Source organism: Juglans regia, chromosome 13, assembly GCF_001411555.2.
Source record: "Juglans regia cultivar Chandler chromosome 13, Walnut 2.0, whole genome shotgun sequence".
Classification (NCBI taxonomy): domain Eukaryota; kingdom Viridiplantae; phylum Streptophyta; class Magnoliopsida; order Fagales; family Juglandaceae; genus Juglans; species Juglans regia.
The window spans coordinates 6,630,656-6,649,473 of record NC_049913.1 but is presented as its reverse complement, the minus strand read 5'-3'; the positions used below and the strand labels follow the sequence as shown (position 1 = coordinate 6,649,473).

At 37.0% G+C, this 18,818-nt stretch overlaps 2 protein-coding genes across 4 annotated transcripts; both read left to right on the top strand.

Annotated features, from left to right (window-relative positions):
* Positions 1–443: 443 nt before the first annotated feature.
* Positions 444–6,019, top strand: LOC108993349 (translation initiation factor IF3-1, mitochondrial). The gene is made up of 8 exons (XM_018968235.2): positions 444–778; positions 1,131–1,218; positions 1,926–1,993; positions 2,450–2,548; positions 2,718–2,774; positions 3,409–3,477; positions 4,535–4,597; positions 4,705–6,019. The coding sequence occupies exons 1-8, from the start codon at positions 569–571 to the stop codon at positions 5,740–5,742; spliced, it is 1,692 nt and encodes a 563-aa protein (XP_018823780.1). The 5' UTR covers positions 444–568; the 3' UTR covers positions 5,743–6,019.
* Positions 6,020–8,442: 2,423 nt separating this feature from the next.
* LOC108993348 (RNA-binding protein 39) lies at positions 8,443–18,722 on the top strand. 3 transcript variants are annotated; one of them, XM_018968234.2, is made up of 15 exons: positions 9,655–9,763; positions 10,098–10,255; positions 10,333–11,266; positions 11,653–11,734; positions 11,850–11,906; positions 12,798–12,853; positions 14,756–14,990; positions 15,792–15,875; positions 16,029–16,103; positions 16,775–16,858; positions 17,434–17,498; positions 17,571–17,811; positions 17,929–18,017; positions 18,106–18,220; positions 18,315–18,722. In XM_018968234.2, the coding sequence occupies exons 3-15, from the start codon at positions 11,190–11,192 to the stop codon at positions 18,354–18,356; spliced, it is 1,302 nt and encodes a 433-aa protein (XP_018823779.1). In that variant the 5' UTR covers positions 9,655–9,763; positions 10,098–10,255; positions 10,333–11,189; the 3' UTR covers positions 18,357–18,722. The 3 variants fall into 3 exon arrangements, 2 of the variants coding, with proteins under 2 accessions (XP_018823778.1, XP_018823779.1); XM_018968233.2 differs by lacking the exons at positions 10,098–10,255; positions 10,333–11,266 and adding an exon at positions 8,443–8,595 and having other exon boundaries at positions 9,119–9,763; XR_004798001.1 differs by lacking the exons at positions 10,098–10,255; positions 10,333–11,266; positions 18,315–18,722 and adding an exon at positions 8,457–8,595 and having other exon boundaries at positions 9,119–9,763; positions 17,571–17,834.
* Positions 18,723–18,818: the final 96 nt, after the last annotated feature.

Below are 18,818 nucleotides of genomic sequence, written 5' to 3'. Positions count from 1 at the left end.
ACAATTTCTCCCGACTCTTTAAACTTATAATTTTGCAGACCACATGACAACCTTCGAAAGTGACACCATACTAAAGCACTCAGCAATACTCAAAATATGTATTTATTTTTAATCTAAATTAGCTATCGAAAATCTGGATACATTACATCAATCGATTCAACTTGACTGTGTCAAAATAAAAAAATAATGGGACTTAATTAATTAATTATTATTTTTATTTTTTACAAACAAACGATTATGTTCTAGAAATATAACAACAATTACCGATCAAAAAAAAAAAAAAGAAATATAACAACTATGGTTTTTAGAAGAAAACTCAGTCCGGTTTGGGAATAAGCCCTAATCCTAGGCCTAATTAATATGGGCTCAGAAGTTGGGCCGGCTTCGGCCTGTTCGTACATCAAAGGTGTTGAACAACTGAGCTTTCAACGGTAGCTGCAAACTGATCACTTTAGAACTGAAACCCCTGGCTAGGGTTTTGGATCCAAATTGGCAAATCCTCCTCCACCAGTTTCTCTGTCTCTCTCGTGAAAACATGCAACAGTTTGATATCTTCTTCTAGAAAAAGATGGCATTTTGGTGTAGAATTAGCCGCTTCAAGCCAAAGCACTTCTCACATCATATTCAAAGACATTACCTTGGCATCCCAAATGGTGCTCCTACCTATTCAAACGCGAAGCACACCGACCGACGTATCGTGGAAAATCCATATTGGGTAAATCACGTCGGACCCAGTAGCTTTTGCAACAATGTCAGGTTTTTCGCTGCACCAGTTCAGGTAACAACTTGGGTGTAATATGCTTCTTATTTGGGCACTGAATAGTCTGATGACTCGATTATTTGTGTTTTGGTGTCGTTTGTGATCATCGGGCTATTTTTTTGTGGTGCTGTGTAATGGATAGTTGTAGATGCATGATTTGGTTCGGGTTGTAAGTGTGATTTGTGAACTATTTTCTATTTTTATTATTTTGGTTATTTTTTTGTGGGATGGGTAGTCATGAGTGCAGATCGATGGTAATTATATGAGGTTGTAAGTTGCTCGTAATTTTGGCCGATAATTTTTTTTGTCTGGTGGTATTAGGACTTGGGTAATGTATGACAATTGACATGATGTATTGTTGAATTTCCAGGCAAAGCCGAAGGAAAAGAAGGACACGAGTGGGCCGCGTTTGAATGAACAAATCATAGCATCAGTTATTAGGCTTGTGACAGAGGAAGGTATGTCAGTTGGAAGTGTTTTGCAATAAATATATTACAGACTCACCCATTATGCTGTCTCCTTATGGAAACATGCTCGAAAAGAACATCTAGTTTTTTCCGAGATCTACATTAAGTTCAAAAGCATTGCATTCTAATAATTGATATGCCTGTGGAAGAAACGATGGCTACATTATGAATTATAGACGGTGTCTAATACGGTGGATAGGCTTTTTGGAGTTGTAAGAGAAGGATAATTAGTATTCATTCATCCACTGCTGTGGCTATGCTTTCTCAGGCAATACAAATTTAAGCTACACTGTCTATGGGAAAAAGAAAAGAGATTATACTATGAAAAGCCGCACTATGAATTGATCACAAGAAGTTACCACCGGTCTTATCATTCAGAAGCTTCTAGCTATTTGCCGATGAGGAACGATTTGGAGAGATTCTTAAGACTTGTACATTGCATTTAACTAGCTGCTAAACATATTCGCTCTCGTTGGTTGTTTCCTACTCTTGTGTACTTGGGGTTGTGCCCCTCTGTGCTTTTAACAAGATTAGTTATAAAAAGAAATTTTTTTTTTGATCGGTAAGATTGGTTATGAAAAGAATTAACTAAATACTACACAATCCTTGAGGAAAATCACAATGCTGTGTCTTTTGGGCTATGTCAGAGTGTAGTATACTTTTGCTAGGAGTCATTCTGAATTCATCTTTATGGGCAGGGCACGAAAAACTCTCAAGGCATGAAGCACTCGAACGTGCCAGGAAGCTCAAACTTGATTTAGTGGAGGTACATTATTTGATTTTTTTGGCCATGGTACTTGTAGTAGAGAGAACTCATGAATGTGATACTCTCCAAAACAGAGTGTTGACTGAAAAATTTCAATGCTTGCCACTTGGACTCGCTTATGATTGAAAAATTCAGCTTTCCAGTGTTGTAGTTGACCTATCTCTCTGATGTATATGGCCAGCTTTGAGGTGAAGGTGGAGTTATAAGTCTTGTGAAGTTTAGCTCCCTGTCACTTTCTGTGATGCTCGATGCTTTTTTGATAAGTAAAATATGGTTTATTAATAATAAAAAGGAAGGGTTACCCAAGTACAGGAAGTATATAAGATATACTTCTAATTTAAAAAAATTCAAAGAACAAGAAAGTCCTGTGATGCTCAATAATTTAATTTCAGCATAATAAACTATTTTAATGTAGATTGGCTCCATTACGGGACTCAATTGCGTTATGAAATACAGGTTCAAAGAAATGCTGATCCACCTGTCTGTAGACTCATGGATTTCCACAGAGAAAAGTACAAACAACAGTTAAAGGAAAAAGACCGTGCTAAAACCAAGGTAAATTATATTGTGGATTTGTGCCTTAGCGTTCTATATTGATGAAAACCATTACTTTGTTATTTTGGATTTATTTTAAAGACTCAAATAAGTTATATTATGAGATCCTGCTACGCTTATTACCTCGAAAGGAGACAACAAAGAATTTAATTTTTTGGATGCACTGCAGTCTGATGTGAATTTGCGAAAAGGAGACTGCAAAGAAGTTCGCTTTTCAGGGAAAACAGTAAGTTCTTTCTTTGAAAACCTGCTACCTATTTTGCTCCCACCATAGATTGGTATTTCCTTGAACTTATCTTATCCAGTTTCATTAAACAATGCAAAAGGCACGTTCAGGCACACAAGGTGTGTACAACATAGCCAAATTGAAATTTTACCAACTTTTGCAGGCTGTGGGGTTTGAACCCACGTGCACTATGGGCAGTAGATCTCGAGTCTTTCCCCTTAACCTCACAGGCAAACCTTGCATCGAATTTGTTAGAAGGGCTTGAAAATCAATAACAATATGGACACTAAAACCTAGAAAAGAGACCATTAAATTCTCTTCACTTGGTATGTCAATTGATGTTTGAGTACTTTGCCACATCATCTGTTAGTGTGTTTTTGGCTTGTTCTACAGGGATCTCTGGGATCCATTTGAACTGTTCCTTTTATTCTACTTACCAAAAAAAAAAATTGTTCCGTTTATTCTGTTGGTGCTAGAAGCCTGATAGATGTACTCACTAAGCCAAGTGAATGGCCTGAAATGTAAGAACTCATACAAAAATATTATGAATTAGGTCAAAGATAGATTGAGAGTGAACATTTGAAATGAGTGAGTGGAAACACTGACGTTAGAACATACCTGCTACTCTTTTCAGGAGTTAAAGGACTTAAAGATGAAAGCAGAGCAAATTAAAAGATTGATGGAGCGTGGTTACCGGGTCAAGGTACTTACTTTTATATCTTTAAATGATTCTTTGATTAGTTAGATCACCTGTACCTATCAAAAACAAAAAAAGTTTTAGATGACCCATCTAGGTGCAGCCTAATGGTGAAAGCCTTGGGATGAGCTGTAGACTTGGACATCTTGGATTCGATTCTGCACCAGGAGTTCCCTGATACACGTTTTTGCAGGTGGGTCGTGTATCTGGGGTTTACCTCCTAGGGATGGGTCCAGATTGCACTACCTTTGTGCGGTTTCATGTCAACTTTAGATTTTCTCTTCCTGCTTATTTTTATCTTTTTGTTATTTATCTTTTTTTTTTTTTTTGGGGGGGGGGGGGGGGGGGGTGTGGGATGCAAATTGAACCCACCCCAAGTGTTGTTTTCCAGCATGTATCTGTTGATGCTTTGATTTTTTTGGTATAACGTTGCTACTTGGGTGTTATCTATATTTCATGCTGATGTGCATACCCCCTTATCTTTAATGTGAGAGCTTCTCTGAGTTGCATGCATTAGGAGAGACTAATATCTGATCCTTTTGTGCCCATTTTTTGGGTATATCGACGGATCATCAGATACTTCTAGGAAGTCCTGTATTCTGTGCTCTAATAGAAATCAGAAAATTTAAAATAAATAGGTGCATGGTAATTGTAAATGCACAAACAGGGTGAATCAACATTAAGAGAAGGCAATATTGGGGGGGCAGCCTGGGGAAGTTTGAAACTAATTGTTTTTCAAGCTTGCAAGAAATGCTGTGACAATGGCTATTAAAAAGAAGGAAAGAAAAATAGAGAAATAAGGAGCCAATACTACTATAACTTACTTATCAAAAAAATACTACTATAACTAGGTTCAATTCTGAGATTCTTCATTTTAGCATACGTAGATAAGCTCACAAAAACTCCCTTTTATTTCTATATTTGCCGAAAAAGTTTTCTTGTTTTACAAAATTTTACCAAATCTTGTGGTTTATGTGTATGTCCTTAAAAGTTCTTTTACCGAGGTTATCACACTAACCATATGTGCTTGGATTGTTAATTTTTTTGTGTGGATATGAAACAGTGCAGGGCCATGGGTAAAGAAGATCAGGACTTGGGAGGATTGCTATCTCGTCTCTCTGCTTTGGTATTGCCAAATTATTTTGATCTTTTTACTCATGGTTTTATGCTTGAATCATGACTGTCCAATCTTTTTTTTTCCCCACACTATTAATTATGGACAACCATCTGCAGATTGAAGATGTATCAATTGTTGAAAGTGGACCATCAGTGAGAGAAACAGAGGCACATGTGATAGTGAGGCATGTTAAATTTGGCCCATCCAAGAAAGGGGGTGGGAAAAAATCGAAGGTTGTAGGGGATAAAAATGCCAAGGTTCAGATGGTTACCACTGCACCAGGAGCTGTTAATTCCATTGATCCCATTGAAGAACTTAGTTCTGCTGAATCAGAAACTGAGGAAGGTAACTTTTCTGATGAAGACCTGCCTATAGATAAAAATCTTGAAGATGATAAGAATTGCTGGTCAGTGGATGGTGCTACTGATGACTTTGACAAAGTGTTCCAGTTTGGTGGTGATGTGAATGGTGCAACTTTGGGTTCTACCGATAAACAATTGAGAACTGCTCAAAAAACTGCCTCTCCTTTGTCAGATATTAATATTTCAGACACTTTGCGCTCTACTCCACCACCTGAGTTTATGCAAACATATCAAGTACCATCCTCCCCACAAGGACAAAATAGGTACAAAAGAAGTGAGCCAAGGAATCAGTTTCCATCACCAAGACAAGTTGATAATAGGGGTCCAGAGATGAGAGACTCAATGGGGCCAGACCTCCAATTTCCAAATCAAAGAAGGCAGCCCCCACTGGATGCGAATTTCTCTCCAGCAGTACCAGAAAGCAGTAAAGTCAGCATTGATGCTTCTGAATTCAGAAACTCAAGGCTTCCTCTAGATAGCATGCCCAAGCGAGTACCAAGTCCCCCTGGCACTCCCAATGCCACAGCACCCGGTTATGGCATTTTTAGTGCTCCAAATGCTCCTGGGAGGCGAGTTGCAGGTGCAGAACTTCAAGGGAAAAGGGAAGGAAATCCCCATGATTCCTTAAGGAATCCGGGCACAAGAGGGGTATCACCAAATACGAACTTGTCCAATTTAAATTCTGGTGACACCCAAAGGCCAGACCTTGACAAGGGTGGGACGAAGGGATGGGGAGTATTTAGTCGAGAAAACTCGAATGCGATGACAAACCAGACATCTAAGCCAAACTGAGGTGCAGAAATAGTGTATACGTTATATTGATTATTGAAACTGACAATGTTTCCATAAGTTTTGGCGAGGATGAATACTTATCACCCTGGGATGAACTCAACATGATTTTTGTCTTTTTGATGAGCTACGAACTTACATTTACCTGGACCCGACACAATTCATGTCCTGATGTACGGGATAAATAACAAAATATGTAATTGTTCAATAATTCTTCTCGTCGGTGCTTTTATTTACACCGGTGGTGTACTATTGAATAGGATGCGTTAGATGTTGAACTGAGTTAAGTTGAGTTTATATGATAAAATATTGTTAGAATATTATTTTTAAATATTATTATTATTTTAAGATTTAAAAAAATTGAATTGTTTATTATATTTTATGTTAAAATTTAAAAAAATTATAACGATGAATTGAAATGAATTATGTTTGGTTTAGTTTCCAAACCTACATTTTTTTCTTTCGTAAATGAGTTTTTAAGAAGTGATTACAATGGTGTTGATTTGGATGCCTCTCTTGTCAAGGTCTGCAGTATTTTTGACGTGTTTGCATAGTATTTACTTGTTTTGTCAGCAAATCAGCTGTAAATATTGATTTAAATTTATTTGTGTTTATTTCTTGAGTTATTCTATTTTGAGGGTAGATCATACTATTCACATAGTAATATTTTATTTATAAAATTTAAAATTTATCTTTTAAATTAAATTATGTCATGTAATTAATTCCTTATGTGTGTTTACACATCAATTTAAAAATAAAATTTTTATATTTATCTAATAATAAATTATACTTGTAGTTATAAAGTGTGCGATTGTTGTATACTTATTTTGAAAAAAGTGAATAAATATAGGATAAATATGAAAAAATTAATTTTTTAATAGTGAAATACACTCTTTTTCAAAATGAATGTATGGCGCTTGCATAACCTATGATTGTATCTAGTATTGCTCATATTCGAAACTGATTAATATCCAATCAAGGATGAGCTTTGCTATATAAAGTTGTTTTTGCGTATTCCTTGTACACTTCACTGATGTAATTAGTTAAAACAATTATTTTATATTAAAAAAAAGAATAATTCTATATACAGTCATGAAATTAGGCCTCCCCACGCACGACTTAATAAAACGGGGAGTTTTAATCAATTAAAACGATTTCATTTCAATATCGAGCACCAAACAGTCATCTCCTCCAAATGACTCAACCCTCTCTCCCCCCTCCCCCAAATTTTCCCTTGCCCAGGCACTCCTCGAAGGTAGTCTCTCTCTCTCTCTCTCTCTCTCTCTCTCTCAAATCTGACGTCCCAACTTACCCAGACCAGAAGTTACTGAACGTATATTCAGAAGATTGAAAGGCGAGTTTAATCGCCAAACCCAGACCAGAACTCTCTCTCTCAAATCTAACGTCTGCCAAACATACACCTCAAATTAGACCATATGTAGTTTGCTAAATTTAGACTATTTGTAGTTAACTAAATGGGCTTTGGTCTATTTTAATTTTGGATTTCAATTTAGAGTTTTTTCATCTTCAATTTTAATGGATTTTATCAATTTGGCTTTTCCACATGTCCATTCTAATCTTTGGTGGTGTTTATGGGTTTTAAATGGTTTAGGATCCTGATATAGCTGTGGTGTTTGTTCTTTTACAAGTTTTGATTCCAGCAAATAGTGCTTCAAAGGAGAAAGCCCAGGTTTGGAATTTAAGAATTCTATGTTTATCTTGCCGAATACAAGTTTTTTACCATCAAGTAAGTGAATACCAGAAATCAGGAAAATTTGAGACCGTCTGTCCAAGTGCTAAGAAACAATCCTTTTCGAACATAGGATATGAAAGACAAGCCATTCTCGAGCAGAATCGCTGGAGGGAGGGAAGGATGATCTGATAATTTGAGCTCTAGGGACCTTTTTGACATTTCACCTCAATTTGAAGAGTAAAGTACTCTCAAGCCCCATTCGTCCACATGCAGGCCCCTATTTGAAACTGTACCTAACAGTTCTCTAAAAAAAACACTATAGACACAAAATAATCTCACAAAGAGATTTCACATACCGATGTGGCACACTGTTTGTCTCCATTTTTTTTTCTCTCTCTTTCTCCCCTCCGAGTGTGCTGCTACCCCTGCCCTCTCTCTATGCAAGTCATGGTGGTCGGAAACCATCTCAGGGTAGGCAAAAGACATCAACGGTGCAAGCGGCACTATTGGCGCGAAGCTCACGGCAGCTTGTCGTGCACGTTGGTGGTTAGGGACCACATTTGGCACACTGTGTGTGTGGTCGACCGCGTGCCACTAAGTGGCTAGGGTGGTTGGATCTAAGTTGATGGCTTTCCTTTGGCCGTCTGTGGGGGTCGGGAACCATTTTGAGAGGGCTAACAACTTTGGTGAGGAGGGAAATGAGGGAGAAAGAGAGGGAAATGGGGAGGCACGGGGAGATGGGAGAAAGAGAGAAAAAAAAAAAAGAAAAAAAAGAGACATGACACGTTGCTAGTATGCCAATCAGTATGTGGAATTTATTTGTAACAATAGTCTCTAACAACCCTCTTAAAAAAAAAGTGGCGTGACCAATTATAATAATGAAATGCGTAAATAATATACAAAAATAATTGCACGTAGAGTTATTGATAAATGATGGAGCCCATAACCGGCCCAAAAGGTAACAAACCCAGCCCAACAATATAAAGCTCACGTGTCACCCACGCTTTCAACTTCTTGCCCTAGCGATGCAACACGGAGAAGCACCGTAATCCTACACTCGCGCTTCAAGCTCGCAATAGGTTTTTCAAGCACTCGGTCGCATTGGGTTCTCGCTGTTATACAATTTACCATTAGAAGCCCTACTTTGACGATCCTCTCTGAAGGTAATTTTTCAAATTCTCGCTGCAAACCTGACTTTCCTTTTGGTTTCTGAGAAATGGTGTAAGCCTCAGGATTAAACTATTATAAGGGATAAATCTTCTTATTTAATTTCTTTTTAATTCCCGCGTTGCATCTACGACCAACGGATCTCTAAATAGCTTTAATTAGGGCTTTTTGTGTTTGGAAAATAAATTGAATTGAAAATGATGTTCGATGAATAAATTGCTTATAAAAAAATTATACCCGATCAATAAATTAAGTTGTACACTTGATTAGCATACCGATTAAAGGTTATTACAAGTTGGATGGAAAAAATTTGCTGCAATTTTTTTCTTGCAGTTAAATTCAAATTTTATCTGTCAATGTACTTAGATGATTATTTCTACTGGAATAATCGGTTTCGTGGTTTCAGTTTTCTCGGGCTCCAGACAATGCAACTCTTAGACCTTAGTATTCTATTTCCCTTTTTGGTATCATTTTTTTGCAGCTACAGCTGTGTTTATAAATATATTTTCTTGGATCCAGGTATTGTCTGCTAAGCTTTATCTGTGTAGTTTTGAAGAAGAGAGTCCTGATGGATTTTGATGCCTACGATTATTTGGAGAAAACTGTTGAAAATCTTGAGGCCCAAAAAGACAGGGAGGATGCTGTTAATGGCAGTGGTGAAATTGAGAAGTCTAGAGAGAAAGATCGTAGTCGACGATCAAAGCATAGGAGTGATGAGAGGGATGATTATGTGGAACGACGGTCCAAGCGCTCAAGATCAGAAGATGATTCGCATGATCGTGATCTACATAGAGAGAGGGGTTCATCTCGTCAACGATCGCGGTCAAGGGATGGGGAAAGGGATCGGCACAGGAGTGTCCGGGAACATAAGGATAAGGAGAGAGATAGGGATAGATATAAGGATAGGGAGGAGAGGAACGGGAAGGAGAGAGACAAGGATAGATATAGAGAGCCGGATCATGATCGAGGCAAAGATAAAAGAGAACGTGTTCGGGAGAGTGAGAGTGAGAGGGAAAGGGAGAGAGAGAGAGAGGGATCGCATCGAAGCAGGAGTCGATCTGATAAGCATCAGAGTGAGCATGATGAAAGAGAGAGGAGTCATGACAGGGAGTACAAAGAAAGAGAAATGGAAAGAGAGTTGAGGGAACGAGACAGAGAAAACAGGTATGTTATGTTTGTGTATTCTTTTATCTTTGGAACTATTACATTAATGTGCACAATGGGCTTTACAGATACTCAATGTTATACTCAGTGATACTGTAATGCTGGTGAAAAACTAATTGTACTTGATAATTGTTCATATTGATGTACACTGAATATATAATAGCTCTAGTGGAAAGTCAAGGTTAACTTATGATAATATTCTATATAGTTTCCACTACACGCACTTTAAGATTTAACGTGGAAGAAATAAGCCTTCATAAGTCGATAGTGCTATTTGACAGTGTGAACAATTCTGTATACAGTATATTGAATGTTAGATTCTGGGAACTCGCAGATATGCTAGAGCGATCTTCAGATGGTCTTTCTGGCAATTGCGCCAGGCACAGGAACTCAGGTCATGGGTTCTTGATGTTCCTCTTGAACTTTCTGGAATCTCTCCAAAAGTTTGCATTTGCAAGATTAGAGGTTTTGGTGTGGGAGATTTTGACCATGGTGGTGATGTCATACTATGATTTTTGTTATCCTCCACCTTCGAACTCAGTAGCTTAATTGTATTTATTCTGTTGCAGAAATGCTGGTGAGGGAGTGATGGGCTTTGCTTAAGAGAAGCACCTCATCTTCTGATTCCTGTGGGGAATTTAATGTTCTGCATTATTCTGTTGCATATTTTATAGTTTGATATATTTTCGATATGTTCAGTTGCCTGTCTTGAAGATTTAGCTTTAGATGACCATGGTTTTCCTATTCATGTCCTCAAAGGCGCATTCACCATTATTTTTTTTATAAAAAAAAGATCTTTGCTCTGATACCATGTGAAATTTTCACCTGTCCCAAAAGCTTAACCTTATGGGAACCGATAGAAATTCACCATTATTGATGCTGATTCGATGTTGTAAGTCTTAATTTTTAAATTTTATTATCAGTAATTTTTTTTTTTTTCAAAAAAGTCTAATTTTTAAATTGATTGCAGGTTCTTTTCACTAGTCATTGCCTCTGAAGAAAGTCTCTTTTCAAATTATAGATTCCTTGAAATCAATTTTTGCAATTAAAATGGTTTCATATTTTGTACCTAACTTTGTTTGGCCTTCATACTTTCATTACAAGCACTTGCATTTTGTAACAAGAAACTTTTACATTTGTCATATAGTATCATATATTCTTCTAGACCCTAAGCCTTTGCTATAAGCATCAGTTAGGTTTCATTGGGTTGCATATCTTGCAAGTCCACTTTTTTTATGTTGAGTATAATGTAAGATAAGTATAATGTAAAATTACTTAAAAAAAAAGTATAATGTAAAAATGTTTCATTGGGACTGTAGGCATAATTTAAGGTCTCAGTTTTGTTTTATCTGCTTTGTGGAATATGAGCTGTTAACAGGTTCCAAATTAATGCAATTAGGTCCTTGGGTACTGCCTTCAATACAACATGATGATGCTGTTACCATTTATGATTATGTTGGTCTCAATGTTTTCATTACCTTTAATTGCCTCGTCTATATCCAGGTTGGTCCTTATCAAATTTAAAAATGGAACAGTTCTTAAATTTCACCATCTGCCAGCTTTGGTAATTTCATGTTAACTTTGTGTAGTTCCCTGCAGGACTGCTACTTGGGTTTGGCAGTTTTACTCTTAGTGGAGAATAATTTGCTGCCGTTTTGGGACTGTTATTTTCTTCCTTTTCATTTACATTACAGGGAAATTTTTGCTGTATTAGATGCATTTATATGTTCCAAGAAGTAAAATAATATATAAACACACACACACACATGTGACGTTTCACTTTAAGAGTGTTCTGTATCTGCTTGTTTTTCCATTGGAATAATTCGATAAGAAGTTTACCTATTATTAGACAATTTGGGTCTGCATTTCACGCTTTCATTCTCTCGCAGACGATATAAAGAGAAAAAGGAGGAAGGAACTGAACCAGAGGCTGATCCTGAACGGGATCAGAGGACAGTATTTGCTTACCAGGTAATCCGATTCAATTACATTTGCATTGGCATTATACTTGTTCTGATGGCATAAAATTTGTCAGTTATAGTTTCCATTAGATCTAACTTATATTTCCTGGCATTACATTTTTAAGATATCTTTGAAGGCCAATGAAAGAGATGTCTATGAGTTCTTCTCAAGAGCTGGCAAGGTTGGTATTTTGTTTTGTTTTTATTAAATGATCATTTTTTTCTTTTTTCTTTTTTTAATATAGGCTATTTGTTTTGTAATACTCACACATATGAGAGAGAGGTGGATGAGATCCTACATTTTCTAGGAGGGAAGTCCATGGCCTTACAATTATTTTATGGGGTTCTGCTTGTAACCTTGATAGGTTCTTTTAGAGTATAAAACCAGACATATTTGAGCTTTGCCTAGATCGTTACCAATAGTATTAGAGTCAATACCGGTGAAAAGTACTGGAATTTGAACCATGGCATAAAAGAATGGCCTGGTGAGGATGTTAGAGTTTTGAGTGGAGGAGATTGTAAGATCCACATCTGTTGGGATTGGTGAGTGGAATTTTATATTGCCTAGAAGAGACACAAGTTCTTTGCCTTTATAATGTTTCCGAGATACTCCAGTTGTGACCTTGACTGGTGTTTTTGGAGTATAAGTGTAACAGCCCAATGGAATGCCTAAACCACATGGTCTATACTCCAAAAGGATTAGTCAATGATACAATTGGAGTCCTATTGGAATCTTATAAAAAGCAAGAACTTCTTCTTCCCAAGCAATGTGGGATTTCATACACCTTCTACCCTTATCCTTATCATATGGAGTATCACAATAAGCTCAAATGTGACTCTGTGTTTCTTGGAAGATCTATTTTGGATGAATCTAACATAAAAATTACTTGTAAAAAACAAATTGACACTTCTCAAAATGTGGCAGCAGGTGTTTGATTTCTACTTTGTTGTGGTTTTACCTCGTTTACTTCTGCATGTTGCTCATACCCGTACACAAGTTATTTCTTTGTGAGTTGATTTTGTTTCTCTCCTCTCTAATTATTGTTACCATGTTTCTTTGTCTATTATCTCAGGTGCGAGACGTACGCCTTATAATGGATCGCAATTCAAGGCGTTCCAAGGGAGTTGGGTATGTTTCATCTGCCTATATGACCCAGGCTTGAAAAATCTTAGCTACTTCTGTTTTGCATTTACATATATTGTAATAAATAGAACCCCTAGGGGTTGGCTCAAGTGGTAAAGGCCTTGGGCTTGGGGGTATGCTCCCCCCAGGTCTAAGGTTCAAATCCCTTTGGGTGCAAACAATCTCTAGGGGCCATCGGATTGGGGGATTTTTTCCTTGAATTACCCGAGGTGCACTTGCGGGAAACTCCTTGCAGAGGGCTTGTGTACCCCCGGGATTGGTTGGGATGCTGTTCTTGGACACTCGGTGCCCAAAAAAAAAAAAAAAAATGTAATCAATAAATTTTTAAGTTTGTCATGCTAAAATCCCTTAGATTGCCACTTATATAAAAAAAAATCCCTGAGATTGCCCTTACATTTTTAGTTTCAGTTAATTAAGAAAAAATATTCGTATCAGCCGGAAGCCGCCGCACACTCAATGCAATGAGTGAAAAAAAAAAAAAAAAATATACCCGTGAGGTGTGCTGCGGCTTCCGGCTGATGCGCAGCAAACCTCGTTAATTAATTGGAGGTATCACCTGGGGGGGGGGGGGAAGGAGTTAAACAGGAAAAAATCTACAGGGATAAATGAGAGGAGGCAGCCCAATATCTGGAGGGATAAATGCCATCAAACTATGTTCACTTTTGATTAAATCATTTAGAGAAAGAAGTGATCTCAGCAAAAGTGAACACAGTTTGATAGCAAAAAAGGGTAGTTCGGAACGATTATCAGTCAGGTCTTATATACAGTAGTTTTTCTCTTCAGATATTTTTCTGTACAGAATGGAATTAATATGTCGGGAAAGGTAATATGTTGTATGGATTTATTCTCAATTAAAATTAAAAAAGTTATATTTGCTTTTGGTTTTTTGCATAATGTGCTCTACCGGGTGTGTAAGATGTGTGTTCTTTATTGTGTTATTTGGACAGATAAGCATTTTGTGGGTTTTGTAACTTTTGTTTCCAGATTTTTTTCATTAGCTGGCTATTTCTCATAGATTGTGAAATATTTATAAAAAAAAAAGATAGTGAAATTAAACAGTCCAGTGGGTATGCATGAGAATTGTCTGATTTACTTGCTTGTCATGTATGGTTGTCACAGTTCTTTCATTTGTGGCTGATGCGAGCATCACTTCCTGGAACTACTGCCAGAGCTTCACTGACCTATGTTTTTTGGTTGATTGTTGTAAGATAATGGGGCACATTGGTTACTGGATGCAGATGCTGTTGCTTTTGGAGGATAGAATAATGGTTATGTGAGAAAACGTGATGGTGTTCAATTAAGGGATTTCCGTGCTTTAACCCTTTTTTTAATTTTAAAAAGAAAGCTGAAACCATGTAGCAAGGAATTGAACGAACCCACTGAAAGTGTCTGCTTTTGCATAGGTTTCTGTTCCATGAGTCGGTAAACATTGGATGTAAAGGAGGATTCTTTGGTTTCTTAGAAAATATAGACCTCAAAAGTTGGACCAAGGTGGGGCTTCAAAAGGCCATGGGTTTGAGCTAGTTGGTTGGCAACAGAAGTCAAGCTATTTGGTTGCATGGCCAAGCACACGTATCAGAAAATAGGTCAAATACGGCATAACATTTAGGAAATGATGAGAATCCACCATTTTTGAAACATGATTATGGTAGTGGTCCTGGTTTCTTGCTAAGGAATTGTATATACATAAGATCTATAATGATAGAGTCATTGGCCTTTTCTGGAGTGGTAAATTACTAAGGGGAATGAGCTGAATGAGACAGTTGTATTTTGTACTTCATGCTGTGTATCAGGAATCGGTTACGCTCGATGTAGTAGTATTATGTTTGTATATTTGTTGTATATTATTTTTATTGTGTCCTTCTGATCCTAACTATCTCTTGGCAGGTATATTGAGTTCTATGATGCAATGTCCGTCCCTATGGCTATAGCACTCTCTGGTCAGCTTCTTCTTGGTCAACCAGTTATGGTGAAGCCATCAGAAGCTGAAAAGAATCTGGTCCAGTCAACTACAGTTGTAGCTGGTGTATCTGGTGGGCTTATAGGCCCCTATTCAGGTGGGGCTCGAAGGCTTTATGTTGGTAATCTACATTTCAACATGACTGAAGCTGATCTTCGTCAGGTAAGCATATTTTGTTGGTAGTCATTCCATAGGATCTACAGAGAATTATACTGCAGAAGTTGTCAGAGTTGATCAATTGGACTAGAGTGTAATGGGAGAGGACACTGCGTGGTAGATCTGGGATGGGCTATTCCAACCTGTTATAGTTGATATGCTTTTGCGTTTTTCATTTTCCTTATAGATTCTTATCTTAACATTACTGATACTTTGTCCTTTTGGATAGCTTCTATAGATTGGAATGGGCTGAGTTTCCATAATTTTCCTGTCTTTTTTATTATTATTATTATTATTTTATTAGTATTATTATTTTTTTAATATTTCTAATTAGGTGTTCCTCATGTATACTATTTGTGTACTTGGGCTATGCCATTTGCGTTGTTAATAAAATCTTTGATTATCTATCAAAATGATTACTTACATAATTTGAAAGGAGTTTCAGCTTATATGGATGCTCTTCTCTGCCCTTTTTTAAGGAGACTACGTTATTTATCACAAAAATTAATGTATTTTTACAAATAAAATTTTTTTATGACAATAATTATTGTAAATGCCCTTTAATGGCCTAAATTTTTTATTGACTTTCTTGTCTAGACAATCATGCATAGGTATTGCTCATGTATATATTGTATGTAATTGGGCAATGCCTATTATTCTCATCAATAAAATTCTTAGTTACCGATAAAAATAAGTATCCTCTAATTTTTATGCTTTATTTTCCTGTTTTATGGTTATCAGTTCTTGATATGATAATGCTCCTAACTAAATTATGTAGATATATTGCCTTTTGCTCTGAATGTTCAGGTTTTTGAAGCATTTGGTCAAGTGGAGCTGGTGCAGTTGCCTCTTGATGAAACTGGACATTGCAAGGGTTTTGGCTTTGTCCAAGTGAGTTATGCCGTTAAAACGTTTAGTGGTTATTGAAACTACCTAAAAATGCCTCTCCCTGAGCAAGGAAGCATTTGCCTGCTTAACTGGGAGACACAGTGTTAGATGATATGATTAGGCCTATAAAAGATTGGTATTACTTTTCAATTGCAGTTTGCACGCCTTGAGGATTCTAGAAATGCACTGAGTCTGAATCAACAGTTGGAGATTGCGGGTCGGCTTATCAAGGTATTGCCACTCCATTCTTTGTTCATACTTGTACTACTATGTGTGTGAAGTTTTTGGCTGTACATTGGGTTTCATGCATCGGGGATTGGTTTTTTCATTTGTTAAACGCCAATACAAATATGTAACCTATCTGAATTAGTTGGGATTGATGGTAGTTGTATTCTGTTGAATCTGAATGCAAAATGTTGGGTTCTTTGTGTTCTTTTTTGAGCTTTCGTTGACTGGAGTACGTTCAGGTCTTCCCCCTCCTTTCCTCCATTTTTTCTCCCTGGAAATACTAATTATATCTAAAGAATATGGACTGAATGTTTGCATAGATGTGTTGACCCATGTATTTACTATGGTGCGGTGTACTAGTCCCATCGTTTTAATATCTACTTCTTGTCACAGAATATTGTCATGTAGTTGACTGAGTAGTTGAAAGAGGTTTTGTTTTCTTGGTGATTCAAAGTCACAACTTAGATTGATAATCGAACTTTGATTTTTTCCTGTCAGTCACTAGTCTTTACCAACTTATCATATACTTCTGTATAAACTTTGGTGGCTTTCATTTTTTGTGATTACTGCATTAATAATTGTGTATGTTGTGCCGAAAATCCTTGTCATAGATTCTCCTACTTGGAATATTACTTTCTTACCTTATTTCTATCTGTTTTCCCCTTTTTGTTCAGGTTTCAGCAGTTACTGATCAAACTGGACTGCAAGATATTGGAGCCAATTCTGGTGATTTTGATGATGATGAAGGAGGTGGCTTGGTTAGTTAGACCTCCATTATCTACTATATTTTATTTAATTTAATTATTTAATTATTTATTATTTATTTATATCTATATCTTAAAATCCCTCTCCTGTGAAGTTGGTTGGAGGAGTAAGGCTTGATACTCGTGTTTATAATACTACTGCGATTCATCTATCTATTGATGATGGCAAGATTACACTACAACTAGGAATACATTCAGTCCTAAATGTTTGATTTCCAGAATACGTTCACGGCATAACAGCACCATTAACACCACTAACAATCAATGCAAGAAGCAAGAATAGGACTGTTAATTTCTCATCATTGACTATTAACTTTTTGGAAATCTCATTATCCAGGGTGACAAAACATATGGCTCTAAACCTTTTCTATATCAGCAATATAATCTTTTATTTTTATTTTTTTGCCAAATCTCTTTATTGTTTGAATGTTAGAGAATTATGTTTTATACATTTCTTTAGATTTTACATTTACTTTCTAGGTGTTCCTTTCTGGTTCTATGGTTCAGATTTGTTAATTTCTCTTAAATATATAATTGGCAAGCTGACCTAATGTTCTTTAAATTTCCAGTCGCTAAATGCACGTTCTCGAGCACTTCTCATGCAGAAGTTGGATCGCAGCGGCACTGCATCTGGGTCTGTCTCTCCCTAGTATGTTATTGTATTTGAAATTGATGTATTTGACCTGACATTTTCTTTCTTCTGCAGAATTTCTGGTTCTGTTGGCACTCCTGCTGTCAATGGCACTGGCCTTACTTTACCAATGGCTCCTGTCCTAGGGGCTGCTCCTGTGGTATCTCCAGGAGTTGCTCCCCTTCCTTCTATTCCTGCTCTTGCTGGACTTGGTGTAGGCCTTCAAGGTCCCATTGCTACCATGCCAACTGTTGATACAATAGGTGTTCCAAGCGAATGCTTATTATTGAAGGATATGTTTGATCCAAAAATTGAGGTTGTTGGGCATACTATTTTAAAGTAACTTTCTTTTCATGTTCCTACTTGCGAAAAAACAAAACTTCCTTTTCATGTTCCTATTGCTGATAATTCTTGCATGGCTTACCTTTTGCAGACGGAACCCGATTTCGATTTGGATATAAAAGAAGATGTTCGAGAAGAATGTTCAAAGTACGGAAATTTGAAGCATATTTTTGTAGACAAGTAAGTTAAGCGTGCAGATTCTCTTTTGGTCTTCCATTTTTCATTGATACGTGTGGCTTATTTATGTAAATGCATTTTCTATGAACAGGCACAGTGCTGGTTTTGTGTACTTACGATTTGAGAACACACAAGCTGCAGCCGCTGCACAGCGTGCTCTCCATGGAAGATGGTTTGCTGGAAAGATGATTACTGCAACATACATGGTAATTAAATTCTCTCTGACTTAATTTATTTTTTTTCCCGATAAATACATATTTCTCAATAGTAAAACTAAAGATTGTGTACGTATGCATTCAGCTGCCCCAGGCATACGAGACTAAGTTCCCTGACAGCAGATAAGATTCCGGAATTGCAGCAGAGAAGTCTAATGAGTAGCCTGTATGCCCCCCTCTAATGCTGCCTTTTATTATTGGCTCCAAGGTTTAGGTAAAATGGCATTTGCTTATCTTCATTTGGGAGAGAGAGAGAGAGAGAGGGAGAGAAGATTGTGTATGATATTTAGGTATCCTCAGCTGACTGAGTGCGGATTGCCAATAGCCAAATATTGTGAAAAGAAGTCTGAGTTACATGGAATGTAATTGTTATTGCTATTGCCGTTTGCACAAAAATCAAGGGAGTTACATTTGTAGGCCTACTTGGCGCTTTCTTTTATTATATAAAGGTCGTTGGCTGGCGGTATCCAAAAAACTGGCCATGATTGAAGTAGTGTGAGTTGTGGCCATTATGCTGTTTGGAGTGTCGTGTTTTATTTGATCTCGTCTTCTATTCCGGATTAAGATTGGGTCCCTTTTGGAGCCTGGC